We start from the raw sequence: 26,775 nt of genomic DNA, 5'->3' as shown, positions 1-26,775 counted from the left end.
ATCTTCAAATATGGATAGAAGGCACCCGGTCTGAAGCCTGGGAGATCTGCTGCCAGTTTGTATAGACAATACAGTACTGAACTATATAGACCAATGGTCTGACTGGGTATAAGGCAGCTTCTAGTGTTCCTTGCCTAAATGCTTTTGCTTCTGGTTAAGGAGATTTTGCATTGTTTCTATACCTGTTTGGCCAGAGTTGACAGTGGGACTCCCTGGAAGTGATACCCCTTATTGAATGCTTCAGGGAAATAGTCACTGCATGTGATGATTAGCTGTGCTATGTCATTATGTGATCAAGACTAAGGCTTATCTCCCCACCCCCCGCCTCGCCTCTGGCACAGCAGTGAGGAAGATAATCAGAAGCTTCCACTTTTAAATATCAAAAATTTAAGTGGGGGGAATTGGGATTGCTTTAGAGAGGGTCACAAAAAACCTCTTTTGCCATCAGGCAATAATAATAATGTGTGTGTGTGTGTGTGTGTGTGTGTGTGTAAATGACAAATTTGTGGGATGTCTTGGGAGGCAGCAAACTGTCTGGCCAGCCTTGCTTACTTTAGATGCTGAAGTGAGAAACTGGCTGTGATTGGCCTTGTCCTACAGCACCCTTCACTAGCTACTGTAGTTTTGGACTACAACCCCTTTCAGCCCCAGTCAGCATGAAGAGTACCAGATTGACAAAGGCCAGCCTTCCTCAGGTGCTTCTCCCCCTCCCCATGTCACATGCTGTTCAACATGTACATGAAACCACTGGGGAAAGTTTTCTGGTGGTTTGGATTGAAGTGTTGCCTACTCTGCTTTTCCAACTAAGTGTCCCAGGGAGACTGTTAAACTTCTGATTCAATACCTTGAGGCAGTTTGGGGCTGGGTGAGGGGGAACATTCTGGCACTTAATCCAGATAAGATGACAATGCTATGAATGGGGGAAACCAGTCTCTTCAGATGGAGGGTTGCAATCCATCTTGGATGAGGCAGCACTGCCCTCGAAGGGCTATGGGTATGTTCACATTACTGCCTTAGAGAACAATGAAAGTGTTATTTTTCCGGTAAGTGTTAGAGCTCTTCCTCCTCTAGCTATTCACATCAGCACAGCTTCAATTAGTTTCTTATTGTATACACACCTGTCCATTTGTTTGTTCAGTCTGTGTTTGGACACCTCTTGAGTTATTATCGCCAAACTTTGCCAGAGGGTTTTTCAGTAGGGGCAGCAATTTTCATAGACTTTTGAAAACCAGTCACCATTTGGATTCAAGATGGCAAACCGAAATATGACTTTGGAGGGACTTTGCCCATTTCTTGGCATGGGTTCAGCCACCTCTTGAGATATTGTTGCCATGAGAGATCCCGGTATGGGGGCGACAATCTTAATCAATGTTTGGATGCTAGGCACCATCTTGAATCAAAATGGCAGACCAAAACGTGACTTTGGCATGAAGTGGCTTTGCAAGCCATGGGCTTGTGCTTCATCATGGTTAGGTGAGATGTCTGAATTTACAAGCCATAGAGGAACAGAGGAAGCTGCTTTGTACTGAGTCAGACCCTTATACTGCCTTATACTGAGTCAGACCCAGATCCATCTAGTTCAGTATTTTCTACATTGACTGGCAGTTGCTCTTCAGATTTTCTAGCAAGAGACTCTCCCAGCCCCATTTGGAGAAGCCGGAGACTGGACCTGGGACCTCCTTTAAGACAGTCAGTGTGCTAAGCTCTAACCATGTACCACAGAGGCTAGAATGTAGTTATGAAGCTGAGTGTCAAATGATTGGAGAGTGGGAGTAGAAATCATTATTTGCCTGTCAACATGTTGGAATTTCATGCCATGGTTTTGGGTTCTAAGCGACAGTTCGCACCAATAGTAGTTTGACATGATGTTTTAAGTGCACCAGCCTCCTTTATTTTCACTCTCCGCACACTGGCACCGAAAACATGTCTCTAGGCTATAACTCACAGCAAGATTTGAGAACAAGCCCAAAGGTACAGCTTTCCACTGCATGGAACAGTGTGATTCTTCCCTTTTCTAAGAACAACCCTCTAGTTTTTACTCCACTCATTCAGAGCCTGCCAAGTAAAAGCTTTGCTTTGCCTTTACAACAGTGGTTCTGTTTGACCCTAGCATCACTACTAGTAGGTTCAGTATCGTGGAGGAAGTGTTGTTGTTTTTTGTTGTTTTTTGCAGCCTGACTCCCCTGTTCTACCTTAGGTGCATCAGGGCATGAAAAACAAGAGCTGACAGCTGTATTCTCTACATTTCATTTTTGCTCCCTCATGTAAGACATTAAAATGGCCTCTCAATTTTACTATCACTGGAAAGGTACAAAGTGTTAGGAGTCAGAAGGTGGGCCTCTTATATAACTCTAGGTAGGTGTGGTTGGAGAGAAGGGTGTAATCAAAGGTCTTTTTCTGGGAGATTTCTCACGTGCACACACTCTTTTGTAACTCAGATTAAAGAAATAACAACAAACATCACCACGTTTCTGCAAGTTACATTTTCATATCCTGATTTTCAGAAGAAGTTGAATATTCTAACACATTTTCAAGTTCAAAACAATTATAAAACACATTTGACAGTTGAATAACAAGTCTGGGGGCACCAATGTGCCACCACCACTGTTCGCACCTGGAAAGGATCCTTGCTCCACCTTAAGGTGGGAATTAGATCACTTGGGGTTCTAGTATTATGAGAGGGAGAAAAACGTCTCTGTGTTCAGTTTCTCCACGTGATGCATAATTTTAAGCATTTTCATCACATCTTCCCTTATTTACCATTTTTTCCTCTTCCTTAAACTAACATTGTCACCATGTCTCTTAGAGGAGTTGCTCCAGTCCCCTGATAATTTTGTTTGCAAACCAGCATGTCCCGCATTCAACAGGGTGCTTGCATTGGATAGAACTCACTGATATTTGCAGCGGACTATGGTTTACATCTGTAGAATGTGTGGAATGGCCCTGAATTGGGTGTACGAAAGAACTCGGTGATCAAACAAAAAAGGATCTCAACAAAGACATTTGTAATTTGTTCTCTCTCTCATATTTTTTGTTTGTTTTTCCGTACACAGTAGTTGTTTTCCTTGCTTAGCCCAGTTTCTAGAATTGGTTTTCTATTCTTAAAAGGCCCATTATGTATTTTTTCACTTCATTTTGAAAATAACCTATTTTATGCTCACTGTGTCTTTAAATCCTAAGATAGGGAAATCGGTAGGCTGTCTCCGAGATCTCCCATTTCTTGACCTTTAAAGCTCTCTGTAGGAAGAGAAAACACTGGCACAGTAATAAAAAGAATGTTGTTTAGCGAACTACAATCATCAGACGGAAGAGTGGTGAACATATATTGTAGGGGAAAAGAATTGATGGAGCTTTTTGCAAATTAAAAGGACACAGCCATTTCAAAGGTACATGTTGTAAATGCAACAGCAGCTTTGTACTTGCTAAATTATATTTTGGTGCAGAGTATAACTTGCATGCTTTTCTTAATATGCATGCTTTTTGCTGCTGGAACTGTGATTGCTAATGAACAGAGTTCTTCTGTTTGCTGCAATCATTTTCAGTTATGAATGGGAAGGAAGCATTGTAATTTAAAGAATGCCATGCCATGTACTTAGGACTTATTTTGACCTCTCACTGTTTCTACTTTAAAAATGTTGGATGTTTTCAGACCAGTCTGAGATGATTGTGCCTTCTAGTCATATTTTTAAGGGATCTTGGTGGGAAAAAGTGGGAAGGAGCAGATCAACAAAACTAAAGGAGTAAAGCTCTTAATTTTATACACTGAAGCTGCAAGCTCATAAACACTTGTATTGGAGAAAGTCCTGTTGAATTAATGTTACTTACTAAAGGCCAGACATCCGCAGGATTGCACTATTAGGCTCCAATCCAGAGAAACTTGCAGTGCAATCCTATACATCTTTAATCAGAAGATAATCCTACTGCTCCTACTGCTTGTTTTTAAAATTGCCGCCTTAGTTGCACTTATGTCCCATCTGAAATAAAAAAGACCAATTTATTTTTAATGGTTATGGTCCAATCTGATGTGACTGTGCCTTTTAGGTGGTCTTAGGGAAAGAGAGAGAAGGAGCAATGCCGTGGAGACATATGTTAATACTAAAAAAAAAATCAAAGATCAACCTTCTAATTTCATAAAACTAACTGTTTGGTTTCAGAGAACCAGGTAGAGGGCCTTCTCGGTAGTGGCACCCGCCCTGTGGAATGCCCTCCCATCAGATGTCAAAGAGAAAAACTACTACCAGACTTTTAGAAGACATCTGAAGGCAGCCCTTTTTAGGGAAGCTTTTAATATTAAATAGATTATTTTAACATTCAGTTGGAAGCCGCCCAGAGTGGCTGGGGCAACCCAGCCAGATGGGTGGGGTAAAAATATATTATTATTATTATTAACTCTGTTAAATGAAGTGTGTTACGACTGAGAAAACATATTTAAAAATCCAGTTATGTTCCGGTCCAGAGAAAATGAGTTACACTTTTCTCCTATTTGAAATCACTTGAGACTTACAGCTTAAGCTACACATTACATGATGTTTTGTGATTCTTACCTTAGCAGGCTGTATTTGAACAGTTGAAAATGGGCAGAGAAATGCTGCATAACTGTATTACAGTATTGTTTTCTTTTATCTGTCCTGAATTATCCAACATTCAGCTTCATTGAATATACATGAGTTCTGGTGTTATGAGAGTGTTATCATTGCAAGGTGGCTAGGGTGTTGTTGTTGTTGTTTACTTCCAGTAAACATTTTCCAGTAGTCTGCATCCTCCCTAGCTGGCTGTGCTTCCTGATCTGAAAAATCCTCCCGAGAGGAGTTACCTCATGAAGTCTTTTAGGCTTTAACTGAAGCTGGCCACTAGGGAAAGTTACAGAGTTCAAGGCATTGATGAGATGATTTGTAGAACAGCAGCAGCAGCAGCAACAACAACAACAACAACAACAAAAGGACACTCACAAACACCCCTTTGGCAACCTCAGAAACCCTAAACTTCACCCATGAAGAGTCCACTGAATTTTTCCTCTCTTCTAATCATTTGGAGATGCAATTTCTTTTCTTATTAATTGATGAACAGTGGGGTTTTTTTGGTTTTTTAAAAAATGAAGGGCTATTTAATGGCACAGCACTAGCTTGTTTAGCTTGGAGAAGAGAGGATGGCTAAGTAGTACCCTGTGAAGATATATAGGATTCCTTTGAGGAGGCCAAGAGCTGACCGTGGACCCAGACTCTTCCTCAAAAGATATAGATGAGAGCTCTGTGCAAATGGCCTCTCAAAACTCTTACCCTATTTGTGTGCAAACTGCAGAAATCATGTCACCAAATTTCTTAAGGGGGGGAGAAATTCTCCCTACAGTTTCCAGCTGTGACTATATTTTAAAAAATCGTTGTGACCTGGCCTGGGACCTGTTGGTGGTACATGGGTAGTAAATATGATGATGATCATGATCGTGATAGGGGTCCCTATTAGCAGTGGCAATAGCACAAGCTCTGTTGTTGTTTTCTTTTAAAGTTTTCTTGTTGCCATTGCAGGTGGCAACAGCAACAACTTCGGCGGCCATCCTAGTCCCCATTTTGCAATCCCACAATGCATTGCATCCTCCACCTAGCATTGTTCCAGGGCATTGCCCCCCTGTGGAGACCATTTGGAGAAGGTTCTGCAAAGTGGCCTTCTTTCCTTCTTTTTTCTAGGGGTGGGCAGGGAAATAAAATAATAAATTGTCAATTTATAAATATCAGATGATAACCTTTGCAAAGCACAATCAATTATTCATTTCTAAAGCTTCAACAAAGCATATAATATGGATATGTGCAAGGATATTTTTTAATTGTCAAGTTGGAGACATATTGCAAATAAATACATAGTAAATTCACACATTGCTTTTCCTTATGCTTTAAACGTTATGAACCAATAATTTGCTCCTGGCGACAACTGTTTTCTTTTACCATCCCAGCTGCAACAAAACATGTTTCTTCCACATCAGTCTCTACTGCCACAGCAGGCTCTGTAATCTTCAAACAGTTTGACTTCACCCCCCCCCCCCAAAGGTGCACTCCTCCATTGTCTCCCGAGACAAATGGATGTCAACCAACTCATTAAATTTATTTCATCTTAGTGAAAAGCTATCATGCCTTTGTTTTTGCTCTCTAAAGGTGTCAATTTAGTCATAGCTTCAAATTCCCATAATATCATGACCTGTTCTTAAAAATCTTTTTAAAAAATTGTTGGAGGTGGGGAGTAAAGATTTCTGAGAAGTTTCATCAGACATTAGGCAGAATTGAAAGAACAGTGAAGGAAGAACGGCTTATCTCAACAGCTAAACTTCATAGTGTTGCATTGCCTTTCCCTACAGCTATGGGTCAACCAGGAAGATGGTGTTGAGGAAGGGACGAGTGAAGTACAGAATGGGCACCTGGACCCAAATGCTGCTGACTGCCTTTGTCTCGGGAGGACCCTCCAGAACCGAGACCAGATGAGAGCCAATGTCATTAATGAAATCATGAGCACGGAGCGCCACTATATCAAACACCTGAAGGACATTTGTGAGGTATGTATGTATGTATTCTTACTTATCCCTGTTTGGCACAAGGTAGTGGCTGTGCTGGTGGAATCGTATTGGGGAAGGCCAACAAATGATTTTCACAATCATTTCATTGCCATTGGAGAAGCCCATAGCAAGTTGGCTGTGCCTGATTCGGTTCCAGTTAAACTTTTCTTCCACCACCTTTCCCTGCCCCACCCTCTGAAAAAACACAAAACCACACACAACCCAAACTGTACCTTGGGTTAGAGGTAGCAACAGAGGTGGTGAATGCTCACAGCCCCCATGGAGCATCATTTCCCACTGGTGTCGGGGACTCAGATTCTCAGAATCCAGCAATCCGTTCTGCATTGGGGGGGGGACTTGTATGAGCAGTGTTCTGCTCATGAAACAGGAGTTCCCCCCTCTCCTCTCCCCTCCCCCCCAAAAATCTGTCTCTCCCATCCCTAGGAGGAGAATTTGAGAGGATTTCAGACGGAAATTCCAGTGTGCAAGAAGAAGTCTGCTTTGTGAGCTGAACGGCAGCATTGAATACGAATTGTAGTGGCAAACTCCACAGCATTGACTCCTTTTGCTTAAACAACACTGCGTGCTTCTGAGGGAAAGCAATCAATTCTTGCCTGTTTTTTGCCAAGCTGTATAGTATTTCCTCACACTCATTCTTCCTTCTTTGTACATAGCTTCAATGTTCTCTGCTTTAACAAAAAAAGGGGGGGGATCTGAAATCAAAGTACTCAGCTTTGAGCTGTGTGCCTCACAGTTTAAAATTTAACAACCTTGCTTACAGCCTCTGCAGAATCTATGCTGTTGTCCAGCTTCTGTTGCCTTTAACTCTTAAGGGGGCTCCCTTCCTTTACCTCAGAGAGGCTCCGTTTCAGCTAAGAGGCAAATCTCACTCCATAGGAAGGGGAGCCTCCAAATGAGGGTTTTAGCATAGTATTAGAGCATCTGTTTTGCATGTAAATGGTCCCAGGTTCAATCCCTGGTATCTCCAGGGCTGGGAAAGACTGCCCCAACTTCAACTCTTGGGAGCTGCTGCCAGTCAGTGTGGACAATATTGAGGTAGATGGACAAATGGTCTGACTTAGAATCATACAATTGTAGAGTTGGAAGGGACCCCAACAGTCAAAGGAACCTTCCTATATTCCTATTCAAATCATCCCTTTATTCTGAACCACGTAAGCTGGATTCTCACTCTTTTTTATGAGAAGGGCAAGAACACATGACTTGCATGCAGAAGGTCCCAGGTTCAATCCCCAGCCTTTGGGAGAGAACCCCACCTGAAACCCTGGATAGCTGCTGCTGTCAGTCAGTGTAGACAATACTGAACCAGATGGACCAATGGTATGACTCAGTATAAGGCAGCTTGTTATGTCCCTATCCCACTCTTCAACTGAAGAGGCTCCCAATGTGGCTTACAAACATGTAAAAGAGCAGTAAAAACCATCAATGAAATAGCAGAACAGCATAGAAACAAAGTCACTAACATGCAGGTTAAATAAACCATGTGTCTAAAAAAGATCACTAACACCTAAGCAAATAAAAAGACATTTTCTCCACACTTGTGTCCCCTAATTTGCATGCAGAAAGACCCAGGTTCAATCAGTGTAAGACAGTTTCCTGAGTAGCAGTCTTATTGCATCCTGGGGAGCTTTGTAGTTTTAGTATAGAAGCAGGTACATTTAATTTTGTTTACACCCCCTTTTAATCAGAGGAATCTTTCGGCACCGCAGAAGAAATAGCATCTTCAGTGTGTGTTCTCCTGTCCTCCCAACCCCCAATCTTCTCCTATTTTCCTGCTAGCAAAAGCTAGCAGCTTTTGAATCTGAACGTGCCTGATACTCTTAAACTGGATCTCCTGGGTCGAATTTGTAGCAGGCCGATGGCTCTGTTGGAATTGCTCCCATTTACGCTAGCCTGCAATTAAAACCACTGTGTCAAGGCAAAACTATATTGCTAGGCCTTGTACTCTGCTCTTTATTATCCCAAATGGAATCGAATGAGAAAACCTGCCAGAAGGTGAGAGTTGCCACAAATCTTCCAGACGTCTTTTTAAACCAGAGACGACTGCAGCAAACATTCCCATTTGCAACATGATGCCCTACATGCCACTTTCGGTGTGTGTGTGAGTGTGTGTGTGTGTGTGTGTGTGTGTGTGGACTTCACTTTGCCCAGATTAAGTGCTTGAAATCAGAGTGACATCATGACTACCAGAGAGAGAGAGCGCTTAATCACTCTATAGCAGGGGTAGGCAACCTAAGGCCCGTGGGCCAGATGCGGCCCAATCGCCTTCTCAATCTGGCCCATGGATAGTCCCGGAATCAGTGTGTTTTTACATGAGTAGAATGTGTCCTTTTATTTAAAATGCATCTCTGGGTTATTTGTGGGGCCTGCCTGATGTTTTTACATGAGTAGAATGTGTGTTTTATTTCAAATGCATCTCTGGGTTATTTGTGGGGCATAGGAATTTGTTCATCCCCCTCTTTCAAAATATAGTCCAGCCCACCACATGGTCTGAGAGACAGTGGACCAGCCCACGGCTGAAAAAGGTTGCTGACCCCTGCTCTATAGGCTCCATCTAAATTGGTCGGCTCTGTTCTGTGCTTAAGTGGAATCCAAGGGGGCTGGCACGAGCTTGCCTTTCACTGTTACAAAGGAGGCAATGGGTTTCTTGCCTTTTGGCAAGAGTGGGGGACCTCATACCCCTTAGGACTCTTCCCAGGCCACATCATGAGGCATGACCAAAGGGATATTTTAAGAGTGTTCCACAACATAGGATCGGTGTGACGGATTGACCTGGTGGGCAAAAGAACTCCAGGGTGCAGAGAGTTAAACCCCAACCTCCTGGATAAATGACGCATTCCATTCCTGAGGGGCAGGACTGCCAGGAGTTTAAAAGGAATGGGAGGCAGTTAATTCGGTGGAGAGGGTTGTGGGAGCGAGGGAGTGTGGGTAGGCGTAGGAGATCTTAAAGTGTTCTGAGGAGTTTAATTGAATTATATTATCTAGCCGTTGTTAATTGAAACTAAGAATATGATCTAAGAGCCTGTACACATGAAACCATTACGCATTCAAAAGTCATCTAGTCTGAATAAAGCTTTCTTAAATGTTAGTGGATGTGCTTAGTTATTCCAGCTGGGTATCTAAACTCACAGAAGTGGTGGCTCAATAGAGGACAAAACTTACCTCGGGAATAGAGGCAACGGTTTGTGTCCTAGAGTTACACTGAGGAGGCTTAGGAGGATAACCTGGGGTGCTACAAAGTTGCCAGAGTGGAAAGGGCAAACTTCTGCAGTGGGGAATCAAACTGAGACCCTTTACTGTAGGCAGGAGGTTATTCCGTCTTTCAGCCTAGAGTTTCTCATGATATCAGGCCACGTAAGCTGGAAGACTCTCTTTACAGAGAAACCCACAAGTAAAAGGGGTTTATCTTAAGGCGGCAGGAGAAGAGGGAGGGTGGTTTCCCCCATGGATTCCTGTGTTGCATTTTTAGTAATAGAGAGGGAGGACATTTCGTCACATAATTGGTGGCAGCGGATCCCCGAAAGTTTAGTGACAACGCCGGGACTGGGTTTGTCGCATATTAATTGGTGGCAAAGTCCTTGGGTCCGTTGCAATCGGCAACATTAAATGCCTGATTTATAGTGGAGGCCAGTCAGGCCTCTGTAACATGTGGTACAAGTAACAGTGCTTCAGCAGAAGATGCCACTATCATGGCTATCTGCTGATATCATCAGCAAGAGGACAACCAGTAGTATGTTAGTGCTCACTTGAGCACAGGTTGAACCTATATTGATGTGGACACTCCAACATGCACACTACCACTACCACCATCAACAACAGAGCCCCACTATGAGAACTATAGCTCAGTGGTAGAGCAACAGCTTTGCATTCAGAAGGTCCAATGTTTAATCTCTGGCATCTCCTGGTAGGGCGCTCTGAAAGACCCCTACCTGAAACCGTGTAGAGCCACTGCCAGTCAGTGTAGACAATATTGAGCTAGATGGACCAGTTGTCTGTCTGGGTAAAAGGCAGCTTTACCTTGCTTGGTGGGTGGCTTGCTGGCTGGTTCACAACCCATCCAAGTTAATAATGAGGGAAACAGCAGGCACTGTAACAGTAGTTCACTTCCAGAGACAGTTGTCTCCTTGCTGCTCATTACTGGGCCAGTGCTGGGAGAGGGAGAATATCAGAGGGAAGCAGGACCTCCCTGGCTGGCAATAGCACTTTTTGCTAGAGCCCTGTAAATATAGGCATAGTCACTGGAAAAGCATGATAAATGAACTTGTGTGCATTTTCTAAAAATATTTTTGGGTTATCTGAGAGACCTCAAATTCAGTACAGTTCCAGGCCACCCACTAGATAAATTCCATCCACTCCTTGTTCCTTGAAAAAGAGGGAAGATAGATGAATGCATCTATCTCCCAACCCACAACTCTGAAAACTTAGCACTTAACCTCCTGCAAATACTCCCCAACTTTGTGCAATACCACAGGGACTACATGAAAACGTACTTTAAAAGGAGATGGTCTGGAGGTTATTTATAGCCCATCACCAAGCACAGACTTCTCCAGCCTTTGATCATCTGTCCTTTGAATCTGAGGATATGAGCAGTGACTGTATGACATTCATCTTGCATAACAGGCATAAATTTACTGGGAAATCCATGCAGTAGCTCTTTCAGGTGATAACCTGCTGCACATTAGTCATGCTCAGCCTTCGGGAACTTCACCAAACCATTATGGCATATCCTATGGAGCATTTCAGTGAGGAACATGTTCCCTCTGCAGCTTGCTGGTCAAGCTTTTCTGTAAATGTGCCAAAATTTTAGCCCAAAATGTGAGAAGTGCCACTACTGAGGGCCTCACAACAGAACACATAGAATCATAGAAATGTAGAGTTGGAAGGGACCTCAAGGGTCATCTGTTCCAACTCCCTGCAATGCAGGAATCACAACTTAAGCATCTATGACAGATGGCCATCCAGCCTCTGCTTAAAAGGAAGGAAAGTCCAGTACCTTCCAAGGGAGTCTGTTACACTGTCAAACAGCTCTTACTGATGTTTAGTCAGAATCTCCTTTCTTGTCATTTGAATTCGTTCAGCAAAACAGCAAAAAACAAGCTTGCTCCATTCTTCCATGTGACAACTCTTCAGAGATTTGAAGATACTGTAGTTATCATGTCATCTCTCAGTCTTCTCTTCTCCAATCTAACTATGCATAGTCAACTCCCTCAACCATTCCTCATAAGGCTTGGTTTCCAGATCCTTGAAAAGCAAGAGAATGCATAAATAATAGTTTCATTGCTTCAGGAAAAAGTGTAATTGAACACTGGACATTTGTTTGTAATATTTGTAGCATCTTTATCCACTGGTGTCCTCTTTTCTCTCATAGGGTTACCTGAAGCAATGTCGGAAGAGAAGAGACATGTTCAGTGATGAACAGTTGAAGATAATATTTGGCAACATCGAAGACATCTACCGGTTTCAGATGGGCTTTGTCAGGGACTTGGAGAAGCAGTACAACAATGAGGACCCCCATCTCAGTGAAATTGGGCCATGTTTTCTGGAGCATGTAAGTGCTTTTGAGGGGAAATAGCTTGAGAGGGAGAAGTAACTCTCATCTTATTTATTTATTTAACAAAGTACACTTGTTTAAGGCCCTTGTGGGACTCTGCATAAGACCACACACCCCTAAGAGTGTTCTTTGCCACCTCTTATGTCAGAGGACAGGAGTCTCTGTTCTTGAACATAAAGCCTCAACTCACCATAGGGGTTGCGTTGAGGACTTACCCATTCCTTCCTCCTGCAGACGGACAACATTCTTGGAGTTTTCCTTTTCCAGTATCGTTGCTGCCAAGTTTCCTCTCTCATAGACTCTTCTAATGTTGTTAATGGCAACTTCTATTTATTAAAGAATATATTTAACAACAAACATTAACATATTATATTACAGTTCCCACAATATACTCTTAATTACTCGTAGTATTGATAGATAATACCTCTTCACATATGAACTGACCTGGACCCTGCAAACATAATATGAGGCTTTTTCTCTATCTGCCCCCTCCAGGTAGGTTTGGGGGTGGGGTGGGGTAGCAACAGAACAATGGCTACCCCCCCCCCAAACCTACCTGGAGGGGGCAGATAGAGAAAAAGCCTCCTATTATGTTTTAGGCACCAGGCAGAAACATTTTGGCTTTTAATTATCTGTGGCCTCCTTCAGAGAGTAGGTTCTTTTAGTTCTTCCTTTTGAAAATATGAATGAGTTTTAGATTTTTCCATGTTATTTTATGATGGTTTTAATGTATGTGCTATTTATTGTTGTAAGTAACTTGTTAAAAAGAAAAGAAAAAAAAGCCACTAAGAAATTTAATCATAATAATCCACGGGAAAGACCATTCTCTGTGGACATACCCAGATTATTCAAGTCCCTGTCTAGGGAGGCTTGCTTGACCCATCTCTGCTGGCCTTGTACCATCTGCTTTAAAATGTTTCTTTCCAGCAAATGCTTGTTTTGCTCAAATGATGAATTGCTTTGAGCTGACCCTTTCTTCTAAGGTTGTGTTTATTGACCATGGCTCTTACTGACTCTCTTCTTTTACAATACAGTCATACCTTGGTTTGAGAACGCTCTGGTTTGATTACTTTCAGTTTAAGTACTCCGTGGACCCGGAAGTGTTTACTTCCGGGTTCTGCGACGTGCACATGCGTAGAAGTGATCTGCGTGGTTTGCACATGCGCAGAAGCGGCTCTCGAATTAAGTACTTTTGGGGGAGTGAATGGCTCCCCGGAACCAATTGAGTACTTAAACTGAGGTACCACTGTAGAAAGTGTCGCGAATTCCTTCACAGCGCTTTAGCAGAGATGTTAAGAGTTCCAGTTTCTTTAGTGCAGTATATTTATTGTGAGCTATATACAAATATCTACAGGCAGTTCATACACATGCAGTTGATACACTCTCTAAACCTCTCACTGACCACACCCTTCTACAACACCACCACCACACTGCTGGAAAGTTTCCCTTTTAAACCACTGACAGCCAATCAACTGACAGCACATTACTGCTGAGTCATTCTGACCCAGCACTTCTACAGAAAGTATTGCATCAGCCAGTTTCACTTTACTAGTACACTCAGGCCTGCAGACTTACTATTTCACACAGCATTCTGTGGATCCCAACAGAAAGGTGAGGTGCAGCTATTTTTAAATAAATGTTTTACAGATAATTAACACAGAAGGTGAACTAGCAATGACTGAAAAAATCACATTAATAAAATGATTCATAAGTCATATGTTTCCCACCACAACAAACACACCTATGCCCACCCTTTGGGGCTTTGAAACCAATGATGGAATTCAGATAAATAGCAACATGTGTGCTTTGAAGCAAGGGCGTACCCACCACGGGGCAAGTTAGGGCAGCTGCCCTACTCTAGAAGCAGGGCTGGTGGGCAGAGGCGGAGCACAGCCCGGCGGAGCGCGAGTTCGCCATTCCCGCCGCGCCGCGCCGCACCCTCCCTCCAGCTCTCCGGCGCGCCCTCAGGCAAGGCCAAGCACGGCGGGGAACCAGGGAGCGTGGCGCAGTGGGCGGGAACGCCGAACTCGCGCTCTGCTGGGCTGGGCTCCGCCTCCGCCCACCAGCCCTGCTTCTAGGGAGGGGCACAGCCCGGCGGAGCGCGAGTTCGCCGTTCCCGCCCGCCGCGCTGCGCCCTCCCTCCAGCTCCCCGTCGCGCCCTCTGGCAAGGCCAAGCGCGGCGGGGAACCAGAGAGCGCGGCGCGGCGGGCGGGAACGCTGAACTCGCGCTCCGCTGGGCTGGGCTCCGCCTCCGCCCACCAGCCCTGCTTCTAGGGAGGGGCACAGCCCAGCGGAGCGCGAGTTCGCCGTTCCCGCCCACTTTGTGGCCCCTCCCCTTCCATGCCTTGGCCCCTCCCCTTGCCCCCCCTAGTTTTGATCCTGGGTACGCCCATGCTTTGAAGGATTGTGTGGGATGTCAGCAATAAGAAGATGCTGCAAATAGTTTGCTTAATTTGATGCTCGTAAAACTCTACTGGAAACAGCAGCAGCCAGAGCTTGCTATATGGGAGCCATACGTAGCACAGCTAGTCACGATAGGAGCAGGAGGTGTGTGGAGTTGAGCTTTTTGCACTGCTACCTGATATCTGACTCTGCAAACTGCAGGCAAAAGCTATATATGGGTGTGTTGTGAGGTAGCGGCACTGCCAGGTGCCTTCTGTGGCCCTCCCAACCACTCATCACCACCTTCCTTTACATAAAACTTAGTGTTGCCATATTTCAGAATGTAAAAACCAGGACACCTGGAAAGTTATTGACCAAGACCCCAAAGTTGTTGAGCTTTTTTAAAAAACTTGATTTTTATTAGCAGACCAAATAAAACACTAGGTGGCTGAGGGTTGCTCTCTTTATCTTCTGCCCTTCTACCCCTTGCTTATCTGAAATTGGTTTTTAAAGGAAAGCTACTGATTTCTCAACTCTCAGGAAGAGCCGGGGGGGGGGGGATGTCCTTTCTCAGAGTGAGGCATTCTAAGAAACGTGACCTAGGAGAGAGCAACGTAGATGAGGGTGTAAGGTGAGGGGATCGTTATCTGGTGCCTGTTGCTGATCAATTTAGTCTTTGACTTGCCTTTGGAGGGGGGTTTTTTGGCACGAGGTTGCCTTGTTAACATTTTTATGTGAATCCCTGTCCATGCTTTAGCATTGCTGTTCTTTGAATTTTTACGCCTTTCCCTTTAACTAAGAGCAGGTAAAAATATCGGAGAGAGAGAACAGGTGCCTCTTGACTCTCAAAGACATGCATGCACTAAATACCTCCCCATAAACAGTAAGGCACCATGTAGTGAGCCTCCTCCTGTTCCACAAACTGCAGCTGGCGAAGTTCATTTTGAACTGTTATGCCTGATAACATAATTTAGGATAATTAGACTCCCCCTCCCTCATCCCACATGCACATCCTTACTCCAAACAGCCTCTTTTCTTTTAAATCATGTGATCAGACTCAAGCTGTGTCTAAGTTGATCCATTCTTGGTTTTCTAAATATAAATCGTCAGTACACAACTAGCCTTCACACTTCCTGCTTTATTCTGATTTTAAGTGCTTCTGAATGCAGCTCAGAAAGGTTTTCGAGTTGCAGCAATCCTATATAAGTGCAGCTTGTTCCATAGTGATATTCTATTAGACGTTCTTCATTTGTTTACATCAGTTATTATTGTAAATTGTTTTCTGCTCAACTAAATCCTACTAAGAGTAGACCCACTGAAATGACTAGATCTAAGTTAGCCCTGTCTTTTAATTTCAGAGGGGTTTACTCTATGCATGACTAAGACTAGATACAACCTGTTATTACATTTATATACTGCTTGGTGCCAAAATAGATTTCTAAGTAGCTTACAATGTATGAAAGCCAGTTACGCAAACAATCAAAGTCCACCATTCAAATCCATAATGAAGCAATCCTGTTAAAAACAACGCAGCAATTAAACAGGAGACTACATCACAGAACAACTTCTGTGGTTTATGCTAATCATGGTAGCTGGCTAAGACCATTATCTTACAATTGCCTAAAGAAATGGGCTGGTTTGACAAGCTTGCTGTCATACCTTCTCCTTTTTGTCCCATAATCTTGCATTTCTGCCCACTGGAACCTCTGACTACCCTCAGGATGCTGGAAACCCCCTTTCCCTTCGGCTCCTTCCTAATGCATCACTGAATCACTGATGTCCACTATGGCTGGGAAATGCCTGCTCACCCTGGGTTTGGATTTAATCACCTGCTGATGATTCACCTTCCATCCCCGACTCGGCTCATCTCAACAAACTAAGAATGGGTAAAAAGCATAGCTGCCAAGTTATCCCCTTTTTTAAGGGATTTTCCCTTATGCTGAATAGGCTTCCTCGTGAGAAAAGGGAAAACTTGGCAGCTATGAAAAAGAGTTATCTCGCACACTCACTTCTATCCTTGACGTATTACCCAGATTTTACTAATTACTCACCAAATGGAATAATTGCATAGAAATTGGGAGCCTGCTTAAGGTGAAGAAATACACACACCCTTCACAATTACTGTTTCCCCTACATGGAAAAATGAGTTTGAAGGAGGCAGTGATAAGACTGCTTCTTCAGAAGCCACCCTTGGATTCTGGGGACTTCATTGATTACCAGCCAGTTGCCAACCTCCCCTTTCTGGGCAAAGTTCTTGAGTTGCTGGTCGCGGACCAGATCCAGGGGCTCATGGAGGAGACTGATTTTCTAGATCCATTTCAATCGGGGTTTCAGCCAATAATCTGAAGTTCAAGCCAGATAAGATAGAGACACTGTTAGAGGGGGATTCTGTAGACCGGATGGATGGGAGACTGCCTGCTCTTGAAGGGGCTACACTCCCTCTTAAGGAGCAGGTCCTTAACTTGGGGGTGCTCCTGGATCCATTACTGTTGCTTGAGGCCCAGGTGGCCTCGGTGGCACAGAGTGCCTTCTGTCAGCTTCTGCTGCTGGCCCAGCTATGCCCCTATCTGGACAGGCATAGCCTAAATCCTGTGGCCTACGCTCCGGAAACCTCTAGGCTGGATTATTGCAATGGCATTATGCATAGGACTGCCTCTGAAAACGGTTTGGAAACTTCAGCTGGTGCAAAAACCAAAAACCGAAATTGCTCACCAGAATAAGATGATTTTGGCCTATAAAGCCAATCCTGGCCCAACTGCACTGGCTGCCAATTAGTTTCTAGGGCCAATTCAAAGTGCTGGTGTTAACCTCTAAAGCATTCCACAGCTCAGGATCTCAATATCTTAAGGACCGCCTTTCTGCATATGAACTGACCCAAACACTCCGGTTGTCATCTGAGGCCCTTTTCTATGCCCCCATTCCCTGAGAGGTACAGAAGGTACACAAGAATAGCCTTTTTGGTGGTGGCTCCCTGCCTGTGGAATGCTGTCCCCAGATTGCCTGGCGTCATCATTACATGTCTTTAGGTGCTAGGCAAAAACATTCTTCTTTACCCAGGTCTTTGGCCATTAAATAATCTATGGCATGTTAAAGCTCTGGGGGTGTGGGAGGCTGTTACTATGATTATTTTATTATTATGCTGTCCATTATTCTGCTTTTTATTATGTTTTTATTATTGTGCTCTGAAAAATGTGTTCTTAATGTTGTACACCACACTGAGATGTACGGTACCACACAGGGCAGTATATAAATCTGGGCAGTACCACACAGGGCAGTATATAAATTGCAATAATAATAATAATAATAATAATAATAATAATAATAATAATAATAATAATGAATAAATAAATATACAGTGTGTATGTCTGACCAGTCTCTACATGATGAGTTGATAACCACTGGTGAGGGGCTGCTATTCCATCATATTTCCCCCCCTACCTGCTAGCCCCGTCTGTTTCTTTTTGCTACTGCCAAAATTTGGGGGAGGGGGCTTTGTGAGTGGGAAGAAAAAAATTCCTTATGGGGGGGAGGTAAATACTATGCTGGCTGGTTGGAAAGGTTTAAATCTCTTCACCCAGCCTAGTATGGAGATACAAATCTTCCCCTTCCCATGCATCAGGCTAATCATTTGATGAGCAGAGAAGGAACAATTTGCATCCCCATTAGGTGAATCTCTACAACAAATTAAATGGATGTAAATCTGACATTAGAAATAACAGAGTTCAAAAACCAGTAGAGGAACTTTTCAGTATTGCAGAACCTTCTGTAACTGAAAGACCACCTTTTCCCATATGAATCGATCCAGACCCTGCAATCATAAACTGAGGCCCTTCTACGTGTGCCCCTCCCCCAAGAGGTCTGGAGGACAGCAACACTAGAACAGGCCTTTTTCTGCAATGACTCCTCATTTGGGGAATGCTCTCCCCAGGGAGGCTCATCCCGTGCCTTCATTACATATTTTGTTGTCGTTTAGTCGTGTTTGACTCTTCGTGACCCCATGGACCAGAGCATGCCAGGCACTCCTCTCTTCCACTGCCTCCTGCAGTTTGGTCAGACTCATGTTCGTAGCTTCGAGAACACTGTCCAACCATCTTGTCCTCTGTCGCCCCCTTCTCCTTGTGCCCTCAATCTTTCCTAACATCAGGGTCTTTTCCAGGGAGTCTTCTCTTCTCATGAGGTGGCCAAAGTATTGGAGCCTCAGCTTCACGATCTGTCCTTCCAGTGAGCACTCAGGGCTGATTTCCTTCAGAATGGATAGGTTTGATCTTCTTGCAGTCCATGGGACTCTCTAGAGTCTCCTCCAGCACCATAATTCAAAAGCATCAATTCTTCGGCGATCAGCCTTCTTTATGGTCCAGCTCTCACTTCCTTACATCACTACTGGGAAAACTATAGCTTTAACTATACGGACCTTTGTCGGCAAGGTGATGTCTCTGCTTTTTAAGATGCTGTCTAGGTTCGTCATTGCTTTTCTCCCAAGAAGCAGGCGTCTTTTAATTTCATGACTGCTGTCACCATCTGCAATGATCATGGAACCCAAGAAAGTAAAATCTCTAATTAAACAATCTATGGCCTTTAAAAATGTGGGGAGGGGTATTGTTTTGGTTTGTTAGTATGTTATGAATTTTTATGTTTTTATATTGTAAACTGCCCTGCGATTCTCAGATGAAGGGTGGCATATAAATTTAATTAATAACAACAACTTGCAATGACCATTTTTGGACAAAGGGAAGTGTAATTTGAAATGGCTGAGTTATAATTAATCAAGTAACTAAATTATTTCATATGTGGCTTGAGTTGGGACAAAGGTTTTCTTTTCATTTTTAAAATCACACTACATGTGTTAGTTAGCTTATCAAGGCCAGTAAGTGTGTGTTATATCACTAAATTTTGTGAATGACCACTGTTAATAATACAGGTATTACTTTCTGGACTTTCTCCACTTAATTCCCCCCTGGCCCCACTGTTCATAAGTCTCCCTTTCTTTCAGCCACGTGCATATAATATATATCTGTAATTCAGGATAATGCTCCAAGCATTTAATGAATTGAATTGTAGCCCACTAAAGCAGATGCCGCAGTACATTTGTCTAAAGTTCTACAATACTCTTGGTTGTTTTCCTGTTCCCATATTTCATCCTCACAGCAACGCTGTGAGATAGGTGATCATGAGAGATAATGAATGTCCCAAAGTGACTCAGGGAACCTCACAGCTGAGAAGAGATTAAAATCTCTCTTTTTTCTTCCTTTTTTGGTTTGATGATCTTACTTCAATACTCACTGTACCACACTGACTTTTCCCAGTTAGTACATAAACATATACAATGAGTAGGATGTTTTAACTGACAGCGTTCACTATCAGAGATCCCACCAAGCCCTTCCTCCCTTGTTACATAAGCTCCACTGTTATGGGAGCTGACGAAATGGCCAGTGTTGTAAATACGTCAGGAAATGTCAAGAAAATCATGCAGCCTTGCTTTTTGAGCTTTTCCTTGAGGGGGAAATAAAGCACTATCTTGGCACTTATGTAAGCGGATGCAGCTATCTAGGATGCTGGATCCTTTTATGCATAAATATATTACTTTCAGTTATGGCTTGGCTGGGCTATATTTCACACGGCAACACTTCAGATACTATTAGAGAACCACACTGTAAATGCTAATGAAATTACAACAGGGCACAATTAAAACCATTCACAGCAGCTTCTCTCTGAGTGCCATAGATTTCCCATTCCTGTAGTTTCATTGTTGTTGTTGTTGTTGCTGTTGTTGTTTAAAAGGGGATGAGGTTGTAATAGCAGCACTTTTCTTTGCCTTTCAAGCTCAGGCTATTATTGGCAGGCTTCTGAACAGGGGTGAGCAGAAGGTAGATTAGGATATACTAGTAGGTCTCTGATTGCCAGTTTTCTAACAAAAGCAACAGCCCAAAACATTTCTCTCTCTCAGCTGTCCTCGTATTAGGTGGCTGAAAAAGATAATCGAGGGAAAACCAGGAGTGAGTTTTTGTATGAAAGGGTTTGTGAACTTTGTTCTGATACTGATCAGATGTTTGTACTCAGAGCATGTGCTCAGAGGCACCCTGTTCCTTAATTTTTACAGTGTGCTCATCCACCTGAACTACCATTTGCACTTGGCTCCAGTTGATAGACATCAGAATTCTAGTAAAAAAGCATACACACAAAACAAAATAGATCCCAGAGGTCCGTACTTTAAAACATGCAGAGGAAATAAGCAGAACTGGAAACTGTCAAAATCCATCTGTGGATGTGATGGCTTTGCTCCAAGCAGAGCTCTTGCCACAAAGGTCAGAAAGTTTAACTTCAGCTGTCGGTTTCCAATAGAAGAGGGTAAGGAAACCTTGTTGGCAGAACCACGTAAAAAAGGAAGCTGAGGGGAGGGGGATGGAGGAGAAATTTGGTTTGGTTTTGCATTTTACTGCATACCTAATTCACACACAAACAGCAACATGGCTATCCTTCCAAAATTCATTGAATATTGTAATGCAATTCTCTAGCCAAAAAGTGTGTACAAAAATGCTAAGACTAAGTTTGCATAAAGATGCATTTATTAGGACACAATATCATACAAAACTGCATCAGGGAAAATTACTTGCAAAAATTTGAGAACTGCTGATGAATTTTCAAGAGAGCTTTTGAAAGGGAAATAAGAAACTGGTGCAGAAATATGGAGAACTCACATTTAGGCTGTAAAAACAAAGAACTAGAAGAAGCCAAAATTGACAGCTCTGCTCATTTTCTACAGAGGTGGGAGAAATCTCTGAAGTATAGTATACATTCTCCTAGGTCAAGAAGGTTTTATAAAAATTACCCCTAGCATTGAATATTGGAGACCAAAGTTCAAAACCCCACTCAGCTACAAAGCCCACTTAATGGCCTTGGGCTTGTCACTGTCTCTTAGGCTAACCTACCTTACGTGGATTTTGTGAGGATAAAACAGGCAGGAGAAGAACCATGCACACCACCTTGAACTTGTTGAAGGAAAATACTGTAGAATACAAATACAAATAAGCCATAATTTAGAGCTCGTGTAGTAAAGATGATAGAATTTCAGGAATGGCATACTCAGGAATTTCAGCACTTGTGCCCAGATGAGGATATCATGTAAGTTGCTCTGAATGTTCCATCAGCTCCTACCAGGGTGGGTGATGGTAAGAGATTATGAGAGTTGTAGTTTAGTAACATCTGGAGGACCATGGGTTTCCCATTCCTCTCCTTTTCATGAAATCAGATTCAGAAGAGCCCCAAAGCAGACCAGAGGAGCAGTGCTAGGGTTGAAAGTGTTAAAACACCTTTTCCCCAGGGCATTTTTCACACATCCCTGCCTACCCCTCTCTGTATTGTTTTGGCTTCATGCTGTGCCACTTTTATCCTGCATCTTGCATTAAATGACTAATATGTAAAATACCTCTTATAATGTATAGATCAGGGGTCAGCAAACTTTTTCAGCAGGGGGCCGGTCCACTGTCCCTCAGACTTTGTGGGGGCCGGATTATATTTTGAAGGGAAAAAAATGAATGAATACCTATGCCCCACAAATAACCCAGAGATGCATTTTAAATAAAAGGACACATTCTACTCATTTAAAAACACACTGATTCCTGGATCGTCCGCGACCCGGATTTAGAAGGCAATTGGGCCGAATCTGGCCCTGCGGCCTTAATTTGCCTACCCATGGTATAGATACAATTGTTATAAATCACATTTGTGTTTTTATGAAATTGCAAATATGAATATCTATATGGATAATATGTCCAATAAATTAGTAATAGCTCCCTGCAAATATAAATGTATTTTTTTGAAAAAAAAATTATGCAATGTTTTTGTGGATTGATGCAACAGCAGGACAGAATGGACTTGCGAATGAATGCATGCAAAACTGAGATAGACTGAAAATAAACTGATTGGTCCATCTCTAGGTGAGTAGTTGATGGTTTATGATTTTTCTCACACACTTCTTTCTCTCCCCCCCTCCCCTTTCCTGCTCCCGCCCCTTGCAGCAAGATGGCTTCTGGATCTACTCAGAGTACTGCAACAATCACTTGGATGCGTGCATGGAGCTATCCAAACTAATGAAAGATGGCAGATACCAGCACTTCTTTGAAGCATGCCGCCTCTTGCAGCAGATGATAGACATTGCCATTGATGGTTTCCTTCTGACACCTGTGCAGAAGATCTGCAAATACCCACTGCAGCTGGCAGAGCTGTTGAAGTACACTGCACAGGACCACAGGTACACTGGTGTTTGGGTTTGGATTCTTTAAAATAGGGGTCTGGCAGAAGGAGGGCAACAGGAGTTGCTCTCAGCCCCTGCCTGTCCACCACCCATAGAACTTCAGAGATTTGACAAGTTCCTTAGGCTGAGCATCTTTTGGAAGTCCTCCCAAAGGAGTTTAAATGATTTTAGAAATCGTTAATTTGATTTGCCCTAAGCTTTTGAGGAAGATAGTACAGCTGCTATAACGCCCATCAGCCCCAGGATGGCCACTGATCAGGGAAGATGAGAGTTGTTGTTTTGTTGTTGTTGTTGTTGTTGTCATTACTAGTACTACTATTACTATTATTCCTGCAAACCTTGGGATCCTCCCAAGCTTCCTTATACTGCATTATCGTGCATGGATGCTGCTATTTTGACTTGAATAAGCAACTGCACTCATAGTCTGCATATGAGAAACAGAAGGGGGGGTGGGGGACAGACGGCGATCCAGCCCACTTGGCCAAACAGGTTTCCTGTCCAGGTTGTTTAAATAAGCTCAGGGACATCTCTGTGTCTCCCGTAATGAAGGGTTTGTAGAGCAAGGACCATACAAGACCCAGACGGTCCTTTCTGGCACTGAGTGGTGTCCATCTAAGCAAGCAAGACTTTTAATGCCATTTATTTCAATTAGCTACCTTTAGCTAATTGAAATAAATGGCAACAATGCTTTGTTCTTCAAGCCATGTACATTTACTGTACAAGATGCCCTCTAAGGCATTGAGTTGGACGTCAGATTTCTGGTTATTGAAATCCCAATTAGCATAGGATGGGCTGGTAGAGAGCTTCATCCATGTTCCCTGCTTAAGCATTCCGAACAACTCAATGCCTGTCCACCTAAAGCCAAGGAGCAATTTCATGGCATTAATGTATAAGGCCTGGCCAAATGCCTTCCCTTCCTCTCCTCTGATGGTTTGCATCTGTGTGTTTTTGCTGGTTCAGCTGAAGCTGCAGGCTCTCTTTCTAATGTTCATTTTATTAATGAATGAAGGGGATGTGGGGAGGGGACCTCCAGTCATGATGACACCTCTAATAAAATGAGTGAATTAGGCTGGAATTAGACATTAAGCATACGTCGCTGCCATTGAGATCAGCAGCCCAGGATCGCCTCCCCTTTGGCTCTCTCTCCTGCTGACAGCTAAAAATACCAAAAATGATGTCATCATGCTCCAAGTTTCCTTCCCCAACCCTCCACCAATGTCAGCCAGTGAGGCATAACAAGAGCAGCAGCACACAAGGCAGGGGTGGGGAATCTGAACCCAAGAGCCACATTCCCTTTTGGGAAGATTTCCAGGGGCCACATGCCAGTGGTTTTCAGGGCTAGAGGCAGCAGTGGGTGGAGCAATGGATTGAATTACGGTATACATTTGTTCTCAGGACTATTTTCTATGCACCACCCTCTATCCCCCATCTAGGAAAGCAAGAAGCACCATCAGGTTCAAGGACACATTCCAGCTAGCTAGGAGAATGTAAGAGAGGCTGGGGAGGGATGCAGCTTGGGTACAGTGGTACCTTGGAAGTCAAACAGAATCCATTTCAGAAGTCCGTTCAACTTCCAAAACATTCGGAAGCCGCAGAAGCCGCACTGGACATTCGGGTTCCAAAGAACGTTCATAAACTGGAACACTCACTTCTGTGTTTGTGACGTTCAGGAGCCAAAATGTTCAAGTACCAAAGCGTTCGGGATCCAAGGTACAACTGTACTGAAGGCCGGATAGAGAGGCCTGGAGGGATATATTTGGCCCTTGACTCTGAGGTTCCCTGCTGCATACTATAGGTATGCACAATTTGGTCCAAACTAATTTGGCTGATCAGCTGATCTGTAAGCATGTGACACAGAGGCATTTGCCTACATAAATGGTAAAGGTAAAGGGACCGCTGACCATTAGGTCCAGTCGTTTACCTTCCCGCTGTAGCAGTCCCTATTTATCTACTTGCACTTTGACGTGCTTTCGAACTGCTAGGTTGGCAGGAATTTGCCCACATAGTGTCACACAAAGACTAAGGGCTTCGGTCTTGACACTAGCTGGGGGGGGGGGGTAATGGGAGCTGATGTTCCACAACACTCAGAGAGTGTTAGCCACCCCTGCTGTATAGCTACGAAGCCTACCACACTCTCAAGCTGGATTCATGCCATTTAAAGCACATGACTTCCCCCAAAGAATCATGGGAAGTAGAGTTTGCAGCTCGCAGAGCTACAACAACAGTGGACAGTTCCCAGGATTCTTTGGGGGAATCCTGTGTGCTTTAAATGTATGGTGTGCATGTGGCCTCAGCTTGGACTGTCTATCACTGAGTGAAGCCACTAGGATGCTTTTCTGCCCAGCGAGATGTCACCTGCAATTTCCTCCTGTTGGTTTTTGCCTTCTGCCTGCCAATCTCTTTTCTGCTTAGTTGTAAATTCACATCCGTCAAACCTTTGGCCCTGGCTTCTGCTGTTGGCCTCAGTCTCCAGTTTTGCTTGTCTCCTCTGCAACCTGCAGCTTCTCCAGCCACAGGAATCTGAGCCTGCCTGTGCTCAGAACTAAGTGTCTGTCCAGTTGCCATCTTACACATCTCCTCACCTCCACTTAGCAAACACATTCTTCCACATGCAAGAGCAGCATGGGTGGCTGCAACAAAACCATAAATAAATAGCAGGAATTGGTGTACTTTTTATCTGACATAATGACGAGTGGGAACACACCAGGTGCTTGTAGGAGGCCACAGTAAACTCTGTGCTAAAATGAGCAACTCATTTTAAAGCTGAATACATGGGAACATTCTGCACAGGGCAGGTGTCAAGATGCATTGAGGATGCTGCTAGTGAGGATAGAAGAGAAAATGGGTTTCGTTTGCATTTAAAGACGAACTCCCTAATATTCACCCATTCCAAAACAAATGAAAACAGATACACAGTTGCCTTTCGAAAGCTGCCATTTCCTGAATTTTGCAGTGCTATTCTCCAGTCAAGAAATGTGTGCAAGTAAATGTGTGCAAGCATGCATGTATCACAGGGGCACAGGTGGCGCTGTGGGTTAAACCTAGGGCTTGCCGATCAGAAGGTTGGCAGTTCGAATCCCCGCGACAGGGTGAGCTCCCGTTGCTCAGTCCCAGCTTCTGCCAACCTAGCAGTTCAAGTCGATAAATACAGTGGGAAGGGAAACAGCGTTTCTGTGTGCTGCTCTGGTTCGCCAGAAGAGGCTTAGTCATGCTGGCCACATGACCTGGAAGTTGTACGCCGGCTCCCTTGGCCAATAACGCGAGATGAGTGCCGCAACCCCAGAGTCGGTCACGACTGGACCTAATGGTCAGGGGTCCCTTTACCTTTACCTTTATGCATGTATCACACATATCAGGGGGATATGCCTATATTTTGTTTACAAATCTATGCTTATGACACTATGCATTCACACTAAAATCCTGATGAATTTTCATGATGACTTTAATAATAATATTATTATTATTATTAATAATAATAATAATAATAATAATAATAATAAAGTCTTCTGGATACGTGGGGAACTGAACTTGGAAAAATAAGAGACTCAAATTGACAGATTAATTCTGCCAGTACCCTCATTTTAGATTCTGATGGAAATGCTGCCATGTGGTGTCAAGTGATGAAGGGCTCAGAGATAAAGGTGCTTGAAGAATTCAGGCTGACTTTGATACAAACCAACCTGATCTATACTTCTTGCATCAATGTGCAGATCGGGTTTTGCATATCTCTGAAAATTCTCCCCATTCCTCCTTGGGATCTGGCCATCTGCTTCATGACATCCCCATGGAACTCATGGCACACATAAAATATGTATTTTTGTAAAAAACACACACACACACACACACACAAAATAATGTGAAGCTTTGTGCGGTGTAAAAGCCAATTTGCAAATTGAAGCAGAACTGGGACAGGGTGGATTTATGAATGAAGACATCCAAAATGAACTGGGAATAAACTTATATGCTCATCCCTCCAGTCCTGCAGTCCTCTTGCTCAACAAGGAAACTGACTCTGCAGAGCACCTTCACCAACCT

At 43.5% G+C, this 26,775-nt stretch overlaps 1 protein-coding gene across 4 annotated transcripts in view; it reads left to right on the top strand.

Moving 5' to 3' along the window:
• The window catches only part of ARHGEF9 (Cdc42 guanine nucleotide exchange factor 9), a 272,440-nt gene that overhangs the window by 207,245 nt on the left and 38,420 nt on the right, over nucleotides 1-26,775 (top strand). For all 4 annotated transcript variants that reach the window (XM_035113485.2, XM_035113484.2, XM_060270161.1 and 1 more), the window contains 3 exons: nucleotides 6,344-6,538; nucleotides 11,925-12,104; nucleotides 22,505-22,737. In XM_035113485.2, coding sequence (XP_034969376.2) covers nucleotides 6,344-6,538; nucleotides 11,925-12,104; nucleotides 22,505-22,737 — 608 coding nt within the window. The remainder of the gene's footprint in view (nucleotides 1-6,343; nucleotides 6,539-11,924; nucleotides 12,105-22,504; nucleotides 22,738-26,775) is intronic.

Source organism: Zootoca vivipara, chromosome Z (assembly GCF_963506605.1).
Source record: "Zootoca vivipara chromosome Z, rZooViv1.1, whole genome shotgun sequence".
NCBI classification, from domain to species: Eukaryota; Metazoa; Chordata; class Lepidosauria; order Squamata; family Lacertidae; genus Zootoca; species Zootoca vivipara.
This window is presented reverse-complemented; position numbering and strand designations above follow the sequence as displayed.